General features: G+C 39.8%; 1 protein-coding gene across 1 annotated transcript in view; it reads right to left on the bottom strand.

The window, feature by feature from the left end:
- CSMD2 (CUB and Sushi multiple domains 2) overlaps window positions 1–22628 on the bottom strand; it is an 842922-nt gene that overhangs the window by 54819 nt on the left and 765475 nt on the right. Inside the window, exons 45-49 of the mRNA XM_036743760.1 lie at window positions 22349–22429; window positions 15690–15803; window positions 13615–13803; window positions 11994–12140; window positions 9655–9843 (exon numbers count right to left, since the gene is read on the bottom strand). Coding sequence (XP_036599655.1) covers window positions 9655–9843; window positions 11994–12140; window positions 13615–13803; window positions 15690–15803; window positions 22349–22429 — 720 coding nt within the window. The remainder of the gene's footprint in view (window positions 1–9654; window positions 9844–11993; window positions 12141–13614; window positions 13804–15689; window positions 15804–22348; window positions 22430–22628) is intronic.

Raw genomic sequence — 22628 nt, 5'->3', positions numbered from 1 at the left:
GTGTGAACCTCATTACGGCTCCTTGGCACTTGAACTAATTCTTTTTGGATGCCCACAGTATTTTTTTTTGATGTGGTAGCTCTCAAGGTTGGCTATGACATTCCTGGGGCTTTTCCTCTTGTTTTTAGTAGAAGTTTTCAAATCTTTTGTGATCCTGACTATAGTTCCTTGGCAATATAACTGCTTGGCTATAACAATCCTGGGTCTTTTGCTTTTTGGGTTTCTTTCAGGCAATGATTTGAGAAGTCTATCTCGTTCTAAAAATTTTCAACTCTGATTAGTTTGATTAGATTCACTTCTGATAGGATCCAGGCTTTTTTTTTAAACTCATGATTTTTAGGGAGTCCATGACCCTTAAATTATCTCCCTTTGACCTGTTTACAAGGTCAGTTGTTTTTAACATCTGATAGCTTAAATTTCCTCTATTTTTTTCAATCTTTTGATTTTGTTCTAATATTTTTTTGCTGTCTCATGAAGTCATTGATTTCTGTTTGGTCTATTCTAATTTTTATGGATTCCATTTCTTGGCTAAGGTTTATTACCTTCTCTTCTAAGCTACTCACTCTCTTTCAAATTTTTTCCTCCTGAGCTTTTAGCTCATATTTTCTCTCTTGATTTGTTTTGTTTAGGTATTCATGCAGTCATTGTGAAAAAATGAATTTTTTTCTTTGAATCTCTGCTTATAGTTGTTACAGGATTTTTTGATACTGGATGGTGTTGGGGTTTTTTTCTTTAAACTTTCCCAGCTCTCCAGCTCTAGTTTCAAACTGGGGCTTCGTGTCAGAGCTAGGTTCCACACCCCCCCCCCCATCACACTTTTGGATGGGGTAGTTGGCCTGGTTTGTTCTTACTCTTTGTCTCCTGAGTTCTTGTGTTGACCTCCTCTTCTTGGTATTTGGCTCTGTTGGATTTTTGGGCTTCAGAGCCTGAATCTTCAAGAAGTCTCAAGACAAGAGTTTTAGGGACCTCAGAACTCTTCACCTTGAGTTATCTTGGTCTAATTATAAGGACATCAGAACATAGAACTTTGCAGGATACGTGTGTCTTTTTTTCTGATTCCACTGAAAGTGCAGGGGCTGGAAGATACAGAGGGTACTCTTTACTACTGCCTATGGGCTTCTGGCCTTTTTTGCAGTTCTAAGGCAGAAGTCATTATAGCTTCTTACTGCATTTTTTAAAACCTTATTTGGTTTGGTATGAACCTCAGGGTTTTGCTGGAGTAGATACGGGGCAGTTGTGTGGTTTGCCTTTGGTTCAGATAGCAGTCGTCACCTAGGAATTCTTAATTTCTAAATCTAACAGCTTTTCCTTATTCCTCATCCTTCCTTCTCTTTCTGTAGCAATCAACACCATTGACTGTCCTCCTTTTTCTGGATATTCTTTCCTCTCTGACTCCTTCTACCTGTGACTTCTCTGTCTCTGGATCATCATTTATATCCCCTACCCTATATATGGTATTTAAAGCCCTTCACAATCTAGCTCCAATTTATATTTCTGGTCTGACTTTACCTTATTTCCCTTAACTCACTTAATTTCCAGACAAATTGGTCTATTTGCCATTCCTTGTTTATGACATTCTATCTCCCAGAACCACACCTTCACAAAGAGTCTTCCCCATGCTTGGAGTGCTTTTCCTTTTCACATCCACATCATCTAGTAATCCCTCTTTCTCCTTTCAAGGCCAAGTTCAACTACAAGCTCCTCCTCCTACTCTTTTAGTCAGTAGTGTTCTTCCATAACACTACCATGAAATTAGTTTACATTTCCCTTTTATATATTTTATATCTATTTATCTATGTCCTGTTGTTTCCTTCAACAAAACAGAAGTTCCTTGAAGGTGGACAAGACATTTTTTTTTGCTTTTTTGGGGGGGCAGGTCAATTGGGGTTAAGTGACTTGCCCAAGGTCACACAGCTGGTACATGTGCCAGATTTGAACTCAGGTCCCCTGACTCCAGGGCTGGTGCTCTACTCACTGTGCCACCTAGCTGCCCCCAAGACATTATTTTTGTCTGAATCCAAAGTGACCGTGTAGTGCTGGTACATAGAAAGTGCTTAATATGAAATGGAACTAAGAGAGTGCATTTGCAGGATGAAGAGCCATAAGGAATCTGCAACTGCAGTATAGGGCAAAGCTAAATGGTCCATAAAAAGATTTAACTCATTACTCTAGCTTAATTGACAATATGCTTTAATCACTGATTTAGTAAATATCTAATAAGTGCCTATAGATACGAAACACATTAGTAGGTATTGTTAATAAACAGACAAAAGGCAAAATCATCTTGGCCTTGAAGAAACTTACATTCTACTGAGACAAACAATACGTACAGATAAGTAAAGACCAAATCATTCCTGTGAGAGGGAGTACCTGGGGGAGAACAGGATAGGCTGTCATAGGAAGCAACATTTGGGTTGAGCTAGGAAAGAAACTAGAGATTCTATGAGGCAGTGCATTATAGATACGGGAGACCTATGTAAAGAGTGGTCCTTTTGAAGGATAACTGCTAATTTCCCCTTCCTCCTCCTGCTGTGACTCGAAGTCCACTGAACTTAGGGTTCTTGAGTATACCATCTTTGCCCATGACCTTTCTCGTTGCAGTTTCATTTTAGGCCTTCAGGTTTCCTTGTGATTATTAAAATACATCATAAAATACATATTGCTCTATATAATTCTGGTCTATGAGTCTTTTTGCTAAATTAAGATACATACCTACTGTTGAGGACTGGTACTGCCCCCAAATTGATTTTTCTATCCCTAATTTCTTCTGTGAAATGAAGTCCTACATCATCAATTCCTTATTAGAAGACACCATCCAAATGAGCTATCAACATTTCCTGCATGACCCATCAACACTTCAAACTTAATATATCCAAAGCAGAACTTATCTCCTCTCCAATACCAACCTGGCCTTCCTCCAAATTTTCCTATTTCTGTTGGTGGAAAATTCCAGTAACTCTTATTTATAACTTCAGACATTAGTGACTCCTCTCTTTCTCTCATTCTCCATAACCAATCAGTTACCAGGTCCTATCTATTCTGCCACTACAATATCTCTTACATCCATCCCCTTTTCTACACTTGTACTACAACTATCCTAGAGTCCGGGTCATCTTGACCTTATCTGAACTACTGTACATGCTTTAGACTTTATCTTCCTATTTCCAGTGCCTTCTTTCTCCAATCCATCCTAGAAACGGCTTCCAAAAATCTTCTTAAGGCATAGGTCTTACTACAATATTCCTTGGTTCAAAAATCTTCTGTACCTCCCCAGCTGTTGCTTTTAGGATAACAGGCAAACTCCTCTAGCTAGTATATAAAGTTCTTCACAATCTGGTTCCAACTAGATTTCTGTATTCTCTATATCTTCTTTTTTAAAATAAGTTTTATTGATATTTTCTGTTTCCCACATCACCACAGTATCCCATGTATCCTTCTCCCCTACACTCCCTCCCAGAGAGTCATTCCATCTAACAAACAGTAATTTTTGGAGAGAAAAAAAAACAAACAAAAACAGCACAACTGAGAGGTCCACTGAAAAAGTCTGAAAATATGGGTGACATGTAACAGCTAGAGACCTTACAGAACTGTAGGTTAGGGGTGTCTTCTCATCTTTTCATTTGAATCCCACTTGATTTTTAGAATTTTGTTACATTACTTTTGTCCTTTTTGTTGTGTTTTTGTTCTTTCCATTTACTTTATTGTGGTTACTGTGTATGTTGTTTTCTTACCTCTGCTTAGCTCATTTTGCAGCACTTCACATAAATTTTTCTATGCTTCTCTATATTCATCAAATATAATTTCTTACAGTACAATAATATTCCATTACATTGATGTACCACAATTTATTTAACCATGCCCCAATTAATGAGCATCTACTTTGTTTCTAATTCTTAATTATCGCAAAAAGTGCTGCTATAAATATTTTTGAATATAGATAGCGACTTCTTTCTTCTTAATGGCTCCCTTGGGGTATAAGATCAGTAATGAAACCTCTGGTTGAAAGAGTGTTGACATTTTAGTCACTTTATTTGCATAATTCTCAATTACTTTCCAAAATGGCTTTCAAAACTATTTCACAGTTCCATCAACAATGTATTAGTGTGCCTATCATCCCACAACCTCTCCAACCCTGGCCACTGCCATTTTCCCCAATTTTCAGGGTGTGAAGTAAAAGCACAGGGTTGTTTTTATTTGCATTTCTTATTATTAGTGATTTTGATCATTCTTTCATGAGGTTATGAGTACTTTACAATTCTTCTTTTGAGAACTGTTTATTCATATCCTTCAACCATTTATGAACTACAGAATGGCTTATTAGTCTTATTTTTTATTAACTGTTTACATGCCTAGGATATCAAACCCTTATCACAGAAATAGGACACAAAGATTTTTTTCCCATTAGACCACTTCTCTTCTTATCTTAGATGTGTTAATACTGTCTGTGCAGAAGCTTTTCAGTTTCAAGTTCCCTCTTCTTCTGTAAACACAGTATTATGTTCCTTCACTTAATCTTTTTGTTTAAAAGTGGCCCTGTTCCTACTGGCTCTCTTCCCCTCACTCCTGACAGCTTCTCCTCATTTGATATCTCTTTCCCTTTAGGTTTTTTTTAAATTAGTTACTTTTTCTCTCCTGTTTTTACCTAATTACATATTTCTTCCCCCTCTTATTTCCCTTCAGTCAAGTATGGTCCCCCTTCCTCTCCTCCATTTCAGCTAGTCCTGTTCCTTAGTTTTTAAATTTCATTTTTTATACCCTTTCCAAAAAGGATTTCTCTCATTCTCATCATTATGTATCTTCTTTTTCTGTTTACTCTAGACCTTCATTACCTAATTCATGACTCCTATAATTATGTGGTCTCTTTTTCTCTGTATTCTTTACGCAATCAAAGCTTCCAAAGTATCCATTCTAGGCTCCCTACTCTTGGTGCTTTCTGCCACTGCCTTGGAGGGCCTGCCACATGGATTTCTCTTCTCCATTTTGCCTCACTTTCAAAACAATGCCACTTATTTCAGGTATCAGGAAGGTTACTGTCACATGACAGGACTGTTCCCCTACCACATCCCCGACTATGCAGCCCACCACTCTTCTATACCCTCTCTTGTTGCCCTTTTTTCCTAAATGAGCCTGGAAATCTCTTCCCTATATCCATGCTCTCCCAACTCCTCCCAGTGGCATTTGCCCTCCAGAGCTCCAACAAACTAAGACAAGTAGACTTTTCAAGCACCAAATCCCCCAGGTATCATCCATTGAAAAGTCCTCATCTCCCTTCACCAATCATTTCTCTTCACTCATAGGAGCATTAATCAGTAGAACCCCCTCCTACCTCCAAAGTAAGGCCTCCTTCTATTCCCCCCACTCCCTGTAAGCTCTTCTCTTTCTGAGAACATAGAGATCATCCTTCTCTCTGTGCTAGCTTTTGTTTTGACCTTGATGCACAACTCACTCTTCTCTATCCCTCTGCTCCCCTCCCTCCCTCCCTCTTTCTAGATATCCTCCTTTGCTGTAATATAATCTCACAAAAAAGCATTTACCTTTAGGCAGGGTGTCTCCAGGTCCTGTCCATAACACCCCCTCTACCAGAATTCCGCCTTCACCCTGCCTCCCTGTGTACATTTAGAAAGAAATTTCTTCCTCATCTCTCTGCTGTCACTCTGCTGCTGTTACTGTCCTTGCTGCTGCATTCCTTCACTCCTCCTCCATCACTGCTGTTTTGGGGGTTCAGGAGGCAAATAATCTCTTCAGTTCTGGTTTTCTTTCTAAAAATGTTTCAAACTTTTCTTTTTTATTTTTAGGCTATATGGTTAAGCTTGGATATGTCAGACACGTCACCCAGGCTTTTATCCTGAGCCCCACTGCTCTCTGGAATATATTATTCCATTCCTTCCTCCTTTTTCTAGTGAGTGCAGAACAGTCCTGTGTCATTTGAATGTCTTTTTTGTGTATTTGAAATTCTCTCTCCCAATTGCTTGCAAAACGTTCCATTGTTTAAGTGAATTGTTCAATTTAACCACTATGTGTCTTGCTTTTAAATTTTTTTTTTCTGGAAGCTATCTGTGAAGTCTTTTAGTTGGAATTTCATTTTCTATGTTTAGAAGTCCTGGGCAGTTCTCTTCTATTATGTTCTTCATTATGGTATTAAGGTTTTCTTCTGGGAAACCTATGATCCTTAGGTCATCTCTGTGCATCCTGTTTTCAAGTTCAGTATGTTTTACTGGCATAATGAACATATTTTCTTTCAATGTCTTTGTTTTTTACTTCTCTTATTCTAGGTTGTCCTTCACTTCTGTGTATTTGCATTCCCAATCTAATATTCTCTCCTTCATTTCTTTGGTGAGGCTTGCCATTGAAGATTCAAGTTTTTCTACTCTGTTCATAATTTTGGTATGCAGGACATAATTCTGCTCCTATTAATTCTCATTTTTCTTTTAAATCAAGGGAAAAGAATGCTGTGATTCCACATACTCCTCAAATTCCACAAGGTTCTGTATCTTATCAATTGCTGGTTCATTTCCCCTCATTTTGCAGTATTTATTCATAGAAGTCTGAACTCACTTATTAGATCTGGAGGCCATACTTCCTTTTGCATTATTATTTTTTCTTGTTGATTTTTATCTGTTTATGTGCAAGGTCTGTGAGTTTTCTTCTTCCTGAAATCTTCAGTACTTTTATCTTTTTTCTCCCTTATTTTCCTTATCAGTCACTTCTGACTCCCTCCCTTCTGATTGCTGTTCTCTCATCTTTACCTCAGACTCTAGAGTGTCCTTAATGGCTCAATGCAGGTGTCACTTCTTATGTGCATCCTTTCCTGATTTCCTCAGCTGTTAGTACTCTATCCCTACAAAAGTCACTTTGTATATACTTTCCATGTTGTATAGGCTCCCCAACTTCTGCAATAGATGATAAGTTACTTGAGATATAAACTATTTGGGGTTTTGTTGTTGTTTTCTTTAAATTCCAAGCACCTACTCAGCTGTAGGTTCTTGGACAAGTTACTTGACTTCACAGGTTCTCTGTTTTGTCATTTGTAAAATGAGAGGATTGAACTAAAATATTTTCATGACTATATAGTCCCTAAGGGCTATATTCAGTTCTAAATCCTATTATACTATTATCTTAAGATGTGTTCCTGTCAACTGTCAAAATATCCCTAGGTTTTAAGACTGATTTTGCTGTATCTGAGAAATATCCCTGTTAATAATTCTAAGGAAATAGAAGACACTTTTGACTAAGGCTGTGGCCTTTGATAGTCCTTGAGCAGTCTTCCTGGAATCAGGTACAAGGGGTACAAGAGGAATGATGGCTAGTCCCAGTGACAAGGAGACCTATATAGCTTGGGCTAACACAAACCTCTAAGTAAAGATATGACAAACCATGAGCCTGCTCTGTGGTGGGAACAAGGAATCTGGAGAATTGTTATCTGACACCTGGGGGAAAGTATGATCATGATAGTGTGTGTCTGGTCTAAGATCTACTTATAAACTTTCCAGATCACTCATGGTGGGAAGGGGGAATTATAGGGAAGCTCTCTGCTCCCCAAATGGTCAGTTATTCACTACGTCAATTTACTGAACTCAAGTATATTTTACTATGATTTGTACATGTCAACACACAGATAAACATATATACATGCAGACACATACATGCACAGAGGTATGCCAGTCAGCCTCCCACATCTCCTACAGTGGTTTCTATCACTTACTACTTCCATTTAAAGTGTCTGATTGAAAATGGTGGAAGGAAACAGGAAAACCTTAGGACACTGTATTCTTGGCACTGTCTTTTACATTTTACTCTCCTTGTTCCTACACATCCAACACATTCCCAAATCTTGACATTTATTCTTGTACAACAGCTCTTGTATCTGACCCCACTATCTACTCACACCTACCACCTTGGTTCAGGATTTTGTCACCTAACACCTAGATTATGGCTATAATCTGGCCTTAAATTTCTCACCATTCCAGTCCATTATCTAGACTGTTGTGAAGATAATCCTCTTTAAATGTAGATCTAATCATGTGACTCCCATACTCAGTAGCTCCTGTATCTTACTATTGCTTCTGGAATAACAGACACCCATTAACTTTTAAAGTCCTACAGGACTTAGTCCCAACCTATCTTTCCAGCCTCTTCCTCCTGCACTCTGTAATTGAGCCAAATGTTCCTCTCTGGTTACCACTCCTCATATTCTATCTCCCAATTCTATGACTTTGCACTCACACCCCACCCCACTTCTGCAATATGGAGAAGTAGCTCAGGCCTCTCCTGGTTCTCCAGATTGCTAATGCCCTCTCTTCCTAACTACATGGTATTTAGCTACTTTGTGTATGTACACTATGTATACAGGGTGTTTCAGAACTCATAGTGCAGTGTTAAGCAGATATATAGGCTTAACTTGATATTTATGTTGCACATATTTTATATGTACCTGTTGTCTAGGGATTATTTCACTCTTTGTACTTGTACCCCCAGTGCCAAGAACAACGCTTGACACATAGCGGGCACTTAAAAAATAAAATGCTTATTGACTAACTAATAGATATTGTGACCCAAAAAGGATGTCCTTGTCATAACATCTAAATGTTTAAATGGACTAGATGGGAAACTATTTATAGATCCAGACATCAAATGAGAGATCTAAGTGATCTGAAGTGTTCTATCTCCCTTCCTCATCACCTGAAGGAGCCACATCCTTCCCATTCTCCCATGGGATCACAACAGGCACATTTTTACCAAGTCCTGGGAAATTTCTAACTCATTTAATATGAAAAAACCAGCTTATAGCAGAAAGTTCTAGAAAAGAGATTTTTTTCAAATGGAAGACTCCATCTGAATGCAGATCATAGCATACTATTTTTACTTTCTGGGTATTTTTTCATGGTTTTTCCCTTTTGTTCTGTTTCTTCTTTCACAATATGACTAATGTAGAAATATGTTTAACATGATTGTACAAGTATTACCTATATCAGATTGTTTGCTGTCTTGGAAAGGGAGGAGGGGAAAGGAAAGAGGAAGAAAAATTTAGAACTCAAAATGTTATTTAAAAATGAATGCTGAAAACTATCTTTACATAACTGGAAAAAAAATTACTATTTTAAAAAATGGATGACTCCAAGGTCTTGAAAAGACAAGAGCATGAAAGATTTAGAAGGGAAGAAAGAAAATATAGTGCAAAAGAGTCCATGCTGACAATTTTTCACATTATTTCATAGCATCACAGCAAACGCTGGTGCTGTAGAAAACAGTAATTTGGCAGCCTAGGGTCAGGGGAGAATAGGGTATATTAAGGGAAACAAACAGCCCTGACAAACATTGTGATAACGCTTTTAAGCAGCTTCTAATAAATGAACTCGTTTTTAGTTAATGTGTCAAGGGGCTCAGGTGATGTAAGAATGCTCTTTTTTGGAGCTCTATACAGTTCAGCACTGATATGTCCTCTCTCTGGTGTGTATATTGATTTTATCTTCCCGACTAGAATGTAAGTTACTTGTAATTTACCAACTGTATCTTTCATGTTTCTATATCTCCCACAGTGCCTTGCACAGAGTTAAGGATATTCTGGTACTCAGCAAATACTGAAAAAAGTTACAGAAAACAAATATAACAAACATACAATAGGATATTCTGTCATCCCGAGTCCCTTGTTCTCACCTTGACAGAGAGGAATGGCCTCATTCCACATGTAGTAGCCCTGGGGGTGCCAGGAGCATATTGCCCTGCTGTGTCCAACCAGGCGGTAGCCAGCATTGCAACCAAAGTGGATTGACCCCCCAGGATGGGTGGTAGGCTGGCCGAGAATAGAACCATGTACTGGAGGGCTTGGAACACTGCAGTAGGGAGCTGAAGGAAGAGACAAAGAGAGAAAGAAGGGGCCTTTGGGATTTATATAAAGCTTCAGAAGGCTCCTGGCATACCAGAAGAAAAGAATGTGTCTCATTATCAGATACAGTCAAAGAATCAGTCAGTTTAGTTAAATAAATTAATGGGCCAATTCAATCCAAACACTGAAGCCAGTTATACTGACATGGCCACAGTTACACTCAGTAACAAATTGATTCAGTTCCCAAATAGCCCAGGGCAAATAGCAATTTAAATAGGTTAGTTGCAAAGTTGATTTTTTGGTGAACTCTGGATTCTTATTTGTAATGGGTCTAAGGAAGGAGGTAAGGAGAACTAGAATGTGTGAAATCCACAGAAAATTAATAACCTCACTTGAGACAATAGCTTTTGTTTCTTTCCCATCAAAATTTTTCCCAGATATACTCATGATGAGTTTGTGGCTCCTGGTTTAGGGGCCATGGCCAAAGGACAAAGCATTACATTCTGTCCTCCACCTCCTCCCTCCTTCCTCTCTTGGCCCTTTTCTAAGTCACTTTGACAGAGCCCGAATCAGGATGGATTAGGAGAGATGTGAGGATCATATCTGCTGGGCTATCATGTGGAAGAGGAGTGACACTTGTTCTGCTTGGTGCCAGAGGGAAGCTACAGAAAGGCAGAACTATGCCTAATGAAGGAAAAAAATCAGAGCAGTCCAAAATTGGAACAGGATGTCTTTGTAGGTACTGAGCTCCCCATATCGCAAGAAGTTTGGGGGCAGAGACTCAGTGACTTGGCGTTACAAGGAATTCATGATTCAGGGAAGGGTGGCATCAAATATTCCCTGAGGTCTCTTCCACCTCTGATGTTGAATGACTCCTGGTGGTAACACCCACTGCTCTCCCCAGTTTGCTGACCCTGCCTGATGGTAGCTCTATTTCCTATCTCACTTGTGAATAAGAATTGCAAAACTGAGGAACGAGAAGAGACCTCAGATGTTGGTTAGTCCAATTAGTACCTGACAATAATCCGCTATGCCACACCCCCCAAAACACTTAAGACACACACAACTATCAGCAGTAACGCATACATGAAAGTGCCCATAACTATTCTGTTGCTTTTATTAGTTAAGTATTAACTAGTTCAGTCCGTACTGAATGGGTTCACTATCTGACACACGGCAGTCGTCTGCTTGATGTAGGTGCTGAGAGATAAAAATTAAAATGATGTCAAGTTATGCTTTGAGAAGATCAATGAAAGCCTATGCCTTTCCCTGGAACAGGAATTCACTGCTACAAAGCTGTCAAGCTGTCTCTTTTTGGTGGAAGATCTCTCAAGTCTGGAGAGGTATAAATGGGGAGAGAAAAATGAGTCAGCAAAGGGTAGTAGAAAGCCTGATGGACAAGGAGTCAGAAACTTGGGTTTGCATTTGACTTCTTAAGAGTTAGTCACTGTGTGGCCAAAGGCTTAACATCTTTGTGCCTCAGTTTCTACACCAACGAAGTGGGGATAATTACAACACCTATCTCACAATGTTGTGAGGCTCATGTAAGTTAATATATGTAAAGTGCTACATATATACTGGCTATTTTTCCCCTCAGGTATACATGAAAGCTGCCCCCTTCTAGACTCACCTTGTGTCCTTATCTAGTCTACTTTTAGCCCACACTCATATTTAAGGGCTTCTGAAAGGCACACTGGCTTTAGAAATATTCATATTGAGGAGAACTGGGAAAGCCCCCTCCCCTCACCCTTCAGCCCTAAAATCTCTCTCCCATATCGAGTATCTAAGACTGAAATGAAACCAACAGAGAGTAATTTCATTTGTGTTTTGAAATTCAAATACTTTGTAGAAAAAGTACTTTTAGGTATTACCAGGTAATTCCTAAAAATTATCAATGTATTCTTCTAAATAAAGTACCATGGATATGAGACAGCAAAAAAGAAAAGAAAAAGGATAGGAAGGAAGATATGTGTGAACAGGGGATATGGGATATCAGGACAGGGGAGACTGCTATCAGAGCATCAGTGTTGAAGTCACATTTCACAAAGAAAAGGATGAGGGTGAGGATGATCCATTTAACGCAGAGGGATTCCCTCACCATTCTAGATATGTAATGAGAGGAAGGAGGAGGGTTAATTTCTTGGCCTGGGCTCTTTACTCCTATACTCACCAGCATAGCGAATCTTAAAGCCCTTCCGACTGTAGGCATGGTCAGAGGACCAACGCAGGTACACACTGTTTCCTGAGCTGGTGACAGTTAGGGGTGCTGAGTAATTCCCACTTAGGGCTATCAACAGCGGACTCTGACCTGAGGGACCTGAGGGTGAGAGGGAGACATGTGCATAGTAAGGTTGGCAGGAGGCAGAATGAAGACATCTTGGCCAAGGAGGTGAACCATCAGAAGGGACTGACCATTTCTTATCTCCATGCAATGAGCTTTGCTGGCCACTCTAGCCCTCTTGAGCGCCCTGCTCCCTTTAAGCTCCTCCTTTAACAAAGGAGGACTGGGACCTGAACTAAGGCAGTCTATAATAAAAGGAGACCTTTGAGTTAGGGAACCTTGGTTTTTGTTTTACATTGACTTGCTGGTGACCTTGGACAAGTCACTGTTCTACTCTGGGCTTCATTTCTCCCATGGAAAAAGCTTGTCCTTCTTATCTTTCAAGCCTATTGCAAGAATTGGCTAAAATGAACAATGTAAAGTGCTTGGAAAAGTACAAAACTTAACAGAGCTTATTATATATATGTATTTTTGTTGGTTTTTTTTTTGGAGTGAAGGGAAGGCAATTGGGGTTAAGTGACTTGCCCAAGGTCACACAGCTAGTGTGTGAAGTGTCTGAGGTCAGATTTGAACTCAGGTCCTCCTGATGTCAGGGTCTGTGCTCTACTAACTACGTCACCTAGCTGCCCCATTACAACTATTAACAATAATAATGGGTTGTTTCATGGATTGCCATAGTCAAAGACTTCATCACCTAGTGGCCATCCTACTGGTGATGGACCTTTCTATACTTAGCAAGCTGGTCCTCAGTTCAGAGATCAGTCTGTCACTGAGACTGTAAAAGGGCAATAAAAAGATGCACGATAGGTTCGTGGAGGCTTCGACATATTCCACAACATGGTATGTGTAAGTTAACTGGCATAAGAGACATCATCGAGGTAATGCATGACTGAAAAGGAGACAGCTCCGTGACACAGTGAGATCTAGAAGAGAAGGAAAGCCCACGTCTTGCAATGTACTGGTCCACACAAAATATTAAAAGGAAGGGTTCTAGAACATTGAATAGAAGCTCTCTGGAAAACATATGGAAGAAAATGGACAAGTACAGCTCAGGATAAGAAACTATATACATAGGTTACAATCTGCATCAAGTAAGGAGTGCCCACATTTGTGAGATTAGGGATCCACTGAAGTATTACAAAGAGGAAGGCAATTGGAAGATTCTTCTCATTCCAAAATCTTTTAAGACACCTGGTCCTCAAATGAGGCACTGATTCACTTGAATAAGATACATGGCTTTACCGGAACAAATACCTTAGGGAAAAACTTGCTTTCACAGAGCAATCAGAGAGATAGAGCTGCCTGGAAGGATACCCTTCCCTCCCCTGACTGTCCCTGGAAATGCTCTGATCACTTCTCACTCGTCAAGTATATGGAAACATCTTGAGCAGATGAGATGACAACTTCTGCTGCCCGAAGATACTTCCTGAGACCTGGTCCTCCCTTTCAGCTCTGGATGCCTATCACCTCCCTTTGTCCCTAGCCCTTAGATATCTGACAGTTTACTTACCATCAAAAATCTCAAACTCATCATACTGTTTCTCGCTGAGGAAGTACTCCACTGTGAGAGAGACATTGTAGCCAGGCTCCACTCTTACCACCCAGGAGCAGGTCTGGAACTGAGGGTAGCTTCCTGGGTAACTCTGACTAAGAATCACCCCAGTAGAGTCTGTCAGGAGTTCATCCATTGGGCAGTGCACTTGGAGAAAGAAAAACAAAACTATTGATAGCAATGCATGAATGAACTGTGAACCCTTAGTATAGTCCCCAAGGAATTAAAACAAAGGTAGGAGGTGGAGGGAGGAGATGGGTATGAGAAACTCCCACAAGGCTTATAGTCTCACATTAAACACTTTAGCATGTACAATTAGTTTCTGCAAACTCATTACATATTATACCACATACAGTAATGCTTATTATCTATAAGCTTCTCCAAATATTAGCTTTAATATGAACTTTTCCTATGGCCACAGAAAGGATCACACACTTAGGCCTGGGCAGTCATCTGGCCAAGGATGTGGTGGGTCTTACTGCCTGACATGTGATGTTTGCTATCTACAGAAGCAGAGGAAGTTCCCATACCAATAAAATCATACATGAACAGAATTTTAGAATTGGAAGGGCTCTCAAGAGGACATCTAGTCCAAGACATTCATAAAAAAAGATCCCCTTTACAGTATACCTGACAAGTGGTCATCCAGTCTTTGCTTAAAGTTCTCAAGCAAGTGGGAATGCACTTCCTGCTGGGCAGCCCTGACACAGTAGTAAAGTGTGAAGTAAGGGCCCATGGTAAGTATTACTCCCTGGCTCCGAGTTATGCTTATTGAATAGTTCTTGCATTACAAAGTTTCATTAAAAGCCTTTGATTATTTCTGCTAACGCTGAGAAGCAGGACTACAGATTATTTACAATAGTTGCTAATTTAGAAGAACCTGCTCTGTGACTTTGGAATGCACTGCGTAATTGCTGCTAGCAGACTTCCTTTCCTAATGATGTCCTGGGAGAAGGCTCATAGGAAGGCTCCGAGAAGATGCAGGTTAACATAGGGAAGCCAGCCTAGGATTAAAAATCGATCCCTCATAATCCACTGACAGCATAGGCAGATACCTAAAAGCTGTCTACATTTCAGTTGTTCCTGGCCACTGGCCTTCTCCTACCTTCTCAATGTACAGCATCCATGGAACAATATGGAGCCTGCCCCTCTTTGAGCCCTCACCCAAGATGCTGTGACTATTGAGACCACAGACTTGAACTCATGCTTTGTTCCACTATGGACACTATTTCTAGGAGGAAGTACAGTCCTCTGCTTTGAGGAGGTACAAGCAGCAAATATAAACTGAGTAAAGAAAGTTTAGTGAATTCATGCATAGTTGATTCACAACGAGTTATGAGAAATTAGGGAGGTTTGGGGGACAGCTCTCCTTGCACCAGGTGCTACTTTCAAGAGAAAGGGTGCCATGATGACACAGTAATTGTCCTGGCACTCACTATTCTTGCTGACAGATAACACAATCAGTTTCTTTATACCATACTCAGTCCTCAGGAGAAGAGAATTACATTTATAGCTATGCCAAAATTAGTCAGCATACAGAATCTGGGAACTAAGGGGAGGGCTGGGGCTGCTTCAGTCACACTCCTTTAAATTTAGGAGGTTATGATCACACCTGTCCACTCACCTATGTGGAGTGTGAATTTAACCTAAGCAGTTCATCAATTATGACTTTCTGTCCCTCTCTTGCTCCCATGGAATCTAAAGAAAAGGCAGGATAATCAGTTGTCTCCATAAGCTTTTAGTTCATTGGTACTAGCAGCCAGGGTTACTTGTTCAAATATATTTAACTCTCATAAACGAGTAACTATGTAGTGAAAGGGATGACTGTCTAATGGCTAATGTCTAAAACCCTATACTGAATAGACCGGGGTTTGAATTCTAAAGTCTTTACTGAGAAGCTCCAAACAGAAACTCTTCATTCAGATTAAACCCACAAGGCTATCTCAGCACCAACTCCTGTCAATTTTCTGAATTCATGTCATGGGGATTTCCCAGATAGGAATTTGGGGAATGGAACAGTTCTTGGTAGCTACCTTCACAGGTTGGAGGTGGTCCTTCAAACTGAAGATGAGTCCCAAGTTTGCACGTCAAGATTTCACTTCCCACCAGGGAAAATCCAGGAAGGCACCTGTATCTCACAATATCTCCTGAGAAAGAGAGAAGAAGGCTTCCCTAGAGACAAAGCCAATGAATTCCCTCATTCCAGCTAATGTAGTATAGAATCTTACAACTGAAAGTGACCCCAACAGGATGCCCCATTACAACACCCCTGCCAAGTCTCTGCTTCAAGACCCTCAAAGGAAGGGGAATCTATTACCTCCTGGGTTAGCCCATTTCACTTTGAGGCAGCTGGGATTCTCAGGAAATTTTTCCTTATAACAAATTAAAATCTGCCTCTATGGACCTTTGTTCCATTGCCTCTAGTTTTGTCTTCCGTGGCCAACAGAAAATGCATCATTCCACTTTTACATACCATCTTCTCTCCCCAAATCTTTTCTTCTCCAAGCTAAACATTCATATTCCTTCAATTACTCATCATGTAACCTATTCTCTAATCCCTTCATTCTCCTGGTCATACTTCTCTAAACGTACTCCAGCTTCCTGAAGTCTTTTCTAATTTGGACATTTGGACTGAGCATAATATTCCAGACAGGGTCTAACAAGAGTGAAGCAGAGAAGGGCTCCCCTCCCTTGTTTTCAATCCTATTTCCTATTAATACCATCAGAGATGGCATGAATTTTATGACTCCACACCATTCTGCTGATGAATATTGAGCCTGTAATTCAATAAAACCCTGAGATGTTTTTTGGCGTAAATAATTGTCTTGCTACACCTTCCCAAACTTAAACAGTTGATATTCTGTTTCCAAGTATAGGACTTGACATTTATACCTATCAAATTTCATCTCATTAGTTTTGGCTCATCATTCTCTCCTGTCATGGTTATTTTCTATACTGATGGTGTCATCCAATGTGTTAGTAATTCCTTCTAGCTTTGTGTCATCTGGATCAAATATAAATTCCATTGCTTGACACTTAAAGCCTTTCCCTACCTGACTCTAACCTACCTTTCCAGACTCATTACACATTATTCCCCTGTGTGAACAATATAGTTCATCTAAACTGGCTTTACTGTTCCTCATACATGACACTCTATTTCCTGTCTCTGTGAGTTGGCATTGGCTGTCTCACTTGTGTGGGAACTAAGCGGGATGGGAACTGATCCTCACGTCCCCTCTTAGAATCCCTAATTTCCTTCAAGGCTCAGTTGAAGCACCACCTCTTGACATGAAGTCTTTCCTGAACCCCCAAGCTTCCAATACCTATACACCATCCCCCCAAAAACCAAAAATCACCTTTATCTACTTTGTATGTATCTATATGTGTACAGGTTATCTTCCCTGACTAGGCAGTAAATCGCTTAACAGAAACACCTTTTTTGTTCATCTTTGAATCTTTAGCACCTATCACATAGTGAGCACTTAATAAATGCTGACTGATTGATCTAAAAATTTTAAATACTTTATGTACTCCTTAATGCAAGTCACTGATAAATGTATTGAAGAGTATAGGGCAAAAGTGAGATCTGTGTAACACTCCATTAGAGATCTCCCTCCAAACTAACATTGATCCATTCACAGCTACTCTTCTTTCAACTATTCAGCCAGCCTCCACTCTACCTTTCCATCGTGTCTTAAAGGATAGCGTAAAAGGTTTGTGAAGTGTATTGTGGCAAACGCATACACAGGGACTGGCAAATCTGCGCTAAATCCTATTTTTGTACAGCCTGTGAGCTAAGAACAGTTCTTACATTGTTAAAAGCTTTTTTTAATTTTTTTAGATAAAGTTTTATTTTATTAAAAATGTAAAAAAACATTCTTGGCTCTGCAGGCCCATTCAAAAACAGATGGTGGGCTGGATTTAGCCCTCTGCTGTAGTTTGTCACCCCCTGATACACAGTATTTCCTTACAAGTTAAAAGGAAATGAAATTAGTCCAGTATGACTTGTTCACAATGAAACTTTGCTTCACTCTGTCATGCCTGGAATACTGAAATGGCTTCCTAATTGGTTGCTCTGCCTCAAGTCTCTCCCCACTCCAATCGATCCTTAATACAAGTGCTTTTCCTGAAATGCAGGCCTGACAATATCATTTCCTTACTCAAAAAACTTCACTGCCTCCTTATACCCTCTTGTATCAAACATAAACTCATCTGCTTGGCATTTGAAGTCCTTTATAACTTGGTCTGAACCTACCTCTTCCAATCTTATTACACATTATCACTTTTCATACAAATTGCAGTGCAGCCAAATTGGTCTTTTTACTATTCCTCACATGTAGAACTTTATTTCCTGTCTCTGGATTTCCACTGGTTGTCTCCCGTGCCTAGAATGTACTCTTGCCTTAACTCTGCCTCTCTTAATCTCCAGCTTCCTTGACAGCATAGTTCAAGGACCACCTTCTACATAAAGTTCTTCCTAATTCCCTTAGCTACTACTACTGTTTTGAAATATACATACACACATATACATACATATGTACGCATGTGTGTATATATGTATGTGTGTAGATGTATACACACATACACACACACACATATATATATATTTATAATGTATATTTATATACACCTATGTTGTGTCCTCTTGCTAAACTAAAAACTCCCATTCCTTATTCCTATTCCCCTCAATCCATTTCCTCCATGCCCATGTTCCACTCTAAAGCTATCTACCTTATATTGTGTTCTCTGAAAAGCCTGTTCCATACTGTTCCATAGCCAACAAACTTGCTTTCATCTTAAAATCTTTTCTTTTCCCATTTCTTCCATCTTCTGGCTCTCACTGTGCCCTGGCTCCCTCCTGATGGCACCACCTCCCTGGCCTACCTTTCTAGCACTGGCTGGTCATTTAACCTCTGTTTGCCTTTTAAAACATATTTTATAGAAAATATTTCACTCATTCCTCCTACTAAGTAGTCAAGGAGGGGGAGTGGTGATATTCCTTCAAGTTCTTCCTCAGCTACTACCACTTAGTAACTTCTCCTCCTTTGAGGTTCATTCAATCCACATCTACCACCTCATCAAAATCCAGTAGCTGCAGTGTAACAAACCCCAGGACACTCCCCTTTTTCTCCTCAATGAGCTTAGTGAATAGCTTAGTCTTTCCTTCTCAGTTCCTGTCCTCATACTTTAACATACATATTGATACTCCTTTAAAAATCCTAACTTCACAGTCCCTCAACTTACTGATTTTCAGTGAGCTACTATCGCATCCCACCTAAGTTAAACACAAAGATGGTTGTACGTTTGATCTTGCCATTACCCACAAGCGAACCAAACACTTCCATATTCTTGAACTTTGACATTTCCTTATCTAATTACACTGTATTGTCATTTCGTCCCTCCTGCCACCTTGTAACCCCAAACTCTGTCCTTTGTCCACACAGAGACTTCCAATCCCTTGACCCCTCAATTCTCTTTGAGGCCATTATCCCAACACTAGCTGTACTCTCCTCTCTTCCGTTCTTGACCTGCAGTCCAACTATATGTTTCCCTTTTCTCTTATATCTGATCTTGTTCTGCCAGGCCTCAGCTTTGGATTACTCCCACCATCACATGTGATGCTGAATGAAACTAGAGTACAAAGCTGTGTTGACTGGGTCCACAATAAATTTATGTTACATAACTTCAACTGGCATCTCATTGCTGCTAGGCAATCCTTCCATTACTCCCTTATCAACTCATACTGGAGGCAGCTAGGTGGCACAGTGGATAGAGTACTAGGCTTAGAGTAGGGAAGGCCTGAGTTCAAATCAAGCCTCAGGGACTTACTAGCTCTGTGACTCTGGGAAAGTCATTTAACCTCAGATTGCCTTAGTTTCCTCAACTGTAAAATGCAGATAATAATAGCACCTACCTTCCAGGGTTGTGAGGATTAAAATGAGATAATATTTGTAAAGCGTTTAGCATAATGCTGGGCACGTAGTAAGTTGTATAAAACTTTTAGCTATCATTAATATCATTACTATCCCACTCCCCACAATGAATCTTTTAAACCTTTACATCCTCACTCAAATTTTCCGTGGATCATCCTGCCCCAGACTTCTCAGCCGAGAACCTTGCCTCATAATTTACTGAAAAAAGTTGAGACCATTTGCCAAGAGCTCCTTCTTTACCCCTCCTCATCTCACATCACCCAGATATTTTCTGCCACTATGTTCTCCTTTCCCCTTGCCTCACCTGCTGAGGAAGCCCTCCTCTTTGCCAAGGCAAATTGCCACTCATATACAAGTGATTCCATGCCTGTTTTCTCCAGCAGACGGCCCCCTTCATCATCTACACATTATTCTTATCTTCAACCCCTTTCTGCCTTCTGGCTACTTCTCTACTGCCTACAAACACTCTCCAGCCTCCCTAATCCTTAAAAAAGCCTCCTTTGATCTATTCATACAACTAGCTATTGTCTCTTATCTATCCTCCCTTTTATGACTAATCTTGAGAAAGCCATCTATAATAGATTCTCCAACTTCTTTTCCTCTCATTCTTTTCTCAGCTTTCTACAGTCTGGCTTCTGACTTCATTATTCAATTGAAATTGCTCTCTCCAGAGTTATCAATCATCTCTTAATTTACAAATCAAATAATTTTTTTTCCAATACTCCTCCTTTTTGACCTCTGTAGCTTTTGACATTTGTCAGTCACCTGCTTCTCCTACTCACTTTCTTCTCTTTAGGTTTCTGGGAAACAACTCTTTCCTGGTTCTCCTAATTATCTGATTATTCCTTTTCAGTATTTTTTGCAGGATCTTTGTCCATATCATGCCCACTGACCTGTAGGTATCCCACAGGGGTCTGTCCTGAGCCCTCTTCTCTTCTCTCTCTATACTATTTCACTTGGTGATCTCATCAGTTTCCACGGGTTCAATTATCATCTCTATGATGATGATTCTCAAATGTACTAATCAAGCCCTAATCTCTCTGCTGACCTCCAGTTTCTCATCTTCAATTGCCTATTGGACACCTCAGACTGGATGTCTCATAGATATGTTAAACTCAACATATCCAAATCTGAACCTTTATTTTCTCCTAAAAATCCTTCCCTCTTTCTAACTTCCCTAATTCTGTTGAGCGTACCACCATCTTCCCAGTCACTCAGGCTCACAACCTAGGTGTCATCCTTGATTCCTCATTTTTACCTCCCATGTCTAAATCTGCTGCCATTCTACCTTTGTAGTACCCTTTGAAGCTCCTTTCTTTCCTCTGACACTGCTACTACCACTGCCATCACTTCAAGCCTGTACTACTGCAATAGGTGCTGGCTGTTCTCCCTGTCAACTCCAATACATTTTCTACTCAGCTATAAAAGTGATCTTCCTAAAGCACAGGTCTGACCATGTCACCTCCCTATTCAATAAACACTAGTGGTTCCCTATCACTTCCAGAATCACATATAAAATCCTCTAGTTTTTATTCAAAGCCCTTTATGATCTGTTCCCCCTCCTCCAACATCACACACATACCTTTCCAGTCTTCTTACACCTTAAACTCTGCCATGTACTCTTCCAACCAGTTCCACTGACCTTCCTGATATTCCTCAAACATGATACTCCATTTATAGATTTTTTCTGGTTGTCCCCCATGTCTAGAACACTCACTATCTCTCTGTATTTCTGCCTCTTAGCTTCCCTGGCTTCCTTCAAGTCTCAGCTAAAATTCCACCTTCTACAAGAAGCCTTTCCCAGTCTCCCATAATTTTAGTGCCTTTCCTCTGTTATTTTCAATTCACTCTCACTCACTCTCTCACTCTCTCTCCCTCCCTCCATGTCTGTCTCTCTCTCTCTCTCTCTCTCTCTCTCTCTCTCTCTCTCGATATATTATATATATATATATATACATATATATCAATATATATATCACTTATACGTAGCTGTTTGCATGTTGTCTCCTCCTTAGACTTCCATTAGACTCTGAGCTCTTCCTTGAGAGCAGGGACTTTCTTTTGCCTTTCTTTGTATCCCAAGCAATTAGCATAGTATCTGACACATAGTAGTATTTAATAAATATTTAGTGACCAACTCACTTCCCTTTTGTCTTGTAGTCTTTTTTCTAAAACATGTAACAGTGCCAGGAATAGTAAATGCATCATAAATGCTTGTTGTTTGCTTTCCTTTACCTCCCCAGATGAAGTGATCTCTCCACAATCTAGGCTCTGAATTCCTTGTATGCAACTAGTATGTTTTGATTTATGTCACATTATTCATATACAGATCTGATCTCCCTTGAGTTCATTTTGTAACTTGAAGGTTCAGACTGTGTCTTATTTAATATTTGTAGGAACTGATTTAATGTTTATTGTAAAGTGCATTATATATAAGAGGCACTTCATAAATATTCGTTGAATAAATTAACTTGTTGAATAAAAATGCCCAAATCACAAGAATTCTCAGCAGGAACACCCAATGTGACCATGCAACAGACATGTCTCTTGAATACTTTTAAAAAGTTGAAATCTACTAAATAAGTAGGCTGGCCAAGCCTTCTTCAGAGAAAATGATTCTCCTTTATAAGAGTGTGCAATTGAGTGCATTTTGCCAGAAAGCCCCTCCCCTGGATGCTTCTCATTCTAAATGTTCCCAATGCTAATGACTGAGCAAAGCTTCCTTGGTTCTTGCTAAAACACAGTTCAGGAGATGCTACCTATATTAAATTCTTCATTTTCAGTGATGACTTCAGCATTGGGGAGGATAGTTGGAGGAGGACACTTGGAGAGCTGATAAGCTGAAAAAGGGGAAAAAATAGGATGTCAGTATATGATATTACTTTCAGCAGAATTTGAGACACTTTAAAAAAGGCACCTTCAGTCTAATAGGTTAGTATTTTCTTAGAATTCGATTTTTAACAATAAGTTGTCATTATGTCATAACATAAAAAACTAAACACCTGAGTGTATGAGATGAGGTGAAACAAGTGGTAACAA

Source organism: Trichosurus vulpecula, chromosome 2 (assembly GCF_011100635.1).
Source record: "Trichosurus vulpecula isolate mTriVul1 chromosome 2, mTriVul1.pri, whole genome shotgun sequence".
Lineage (NCBI taxonomy): Eukaryota > Metazoa > Chordata > Mammalia > Diprotodontia > Phalangeridae > Trichosurus > Trichosurus vulpecula.
Note: the sequence above shows the minus strand (reverse complement) of the source record. Positions and strands in the feature narration are given on the sequence as shown.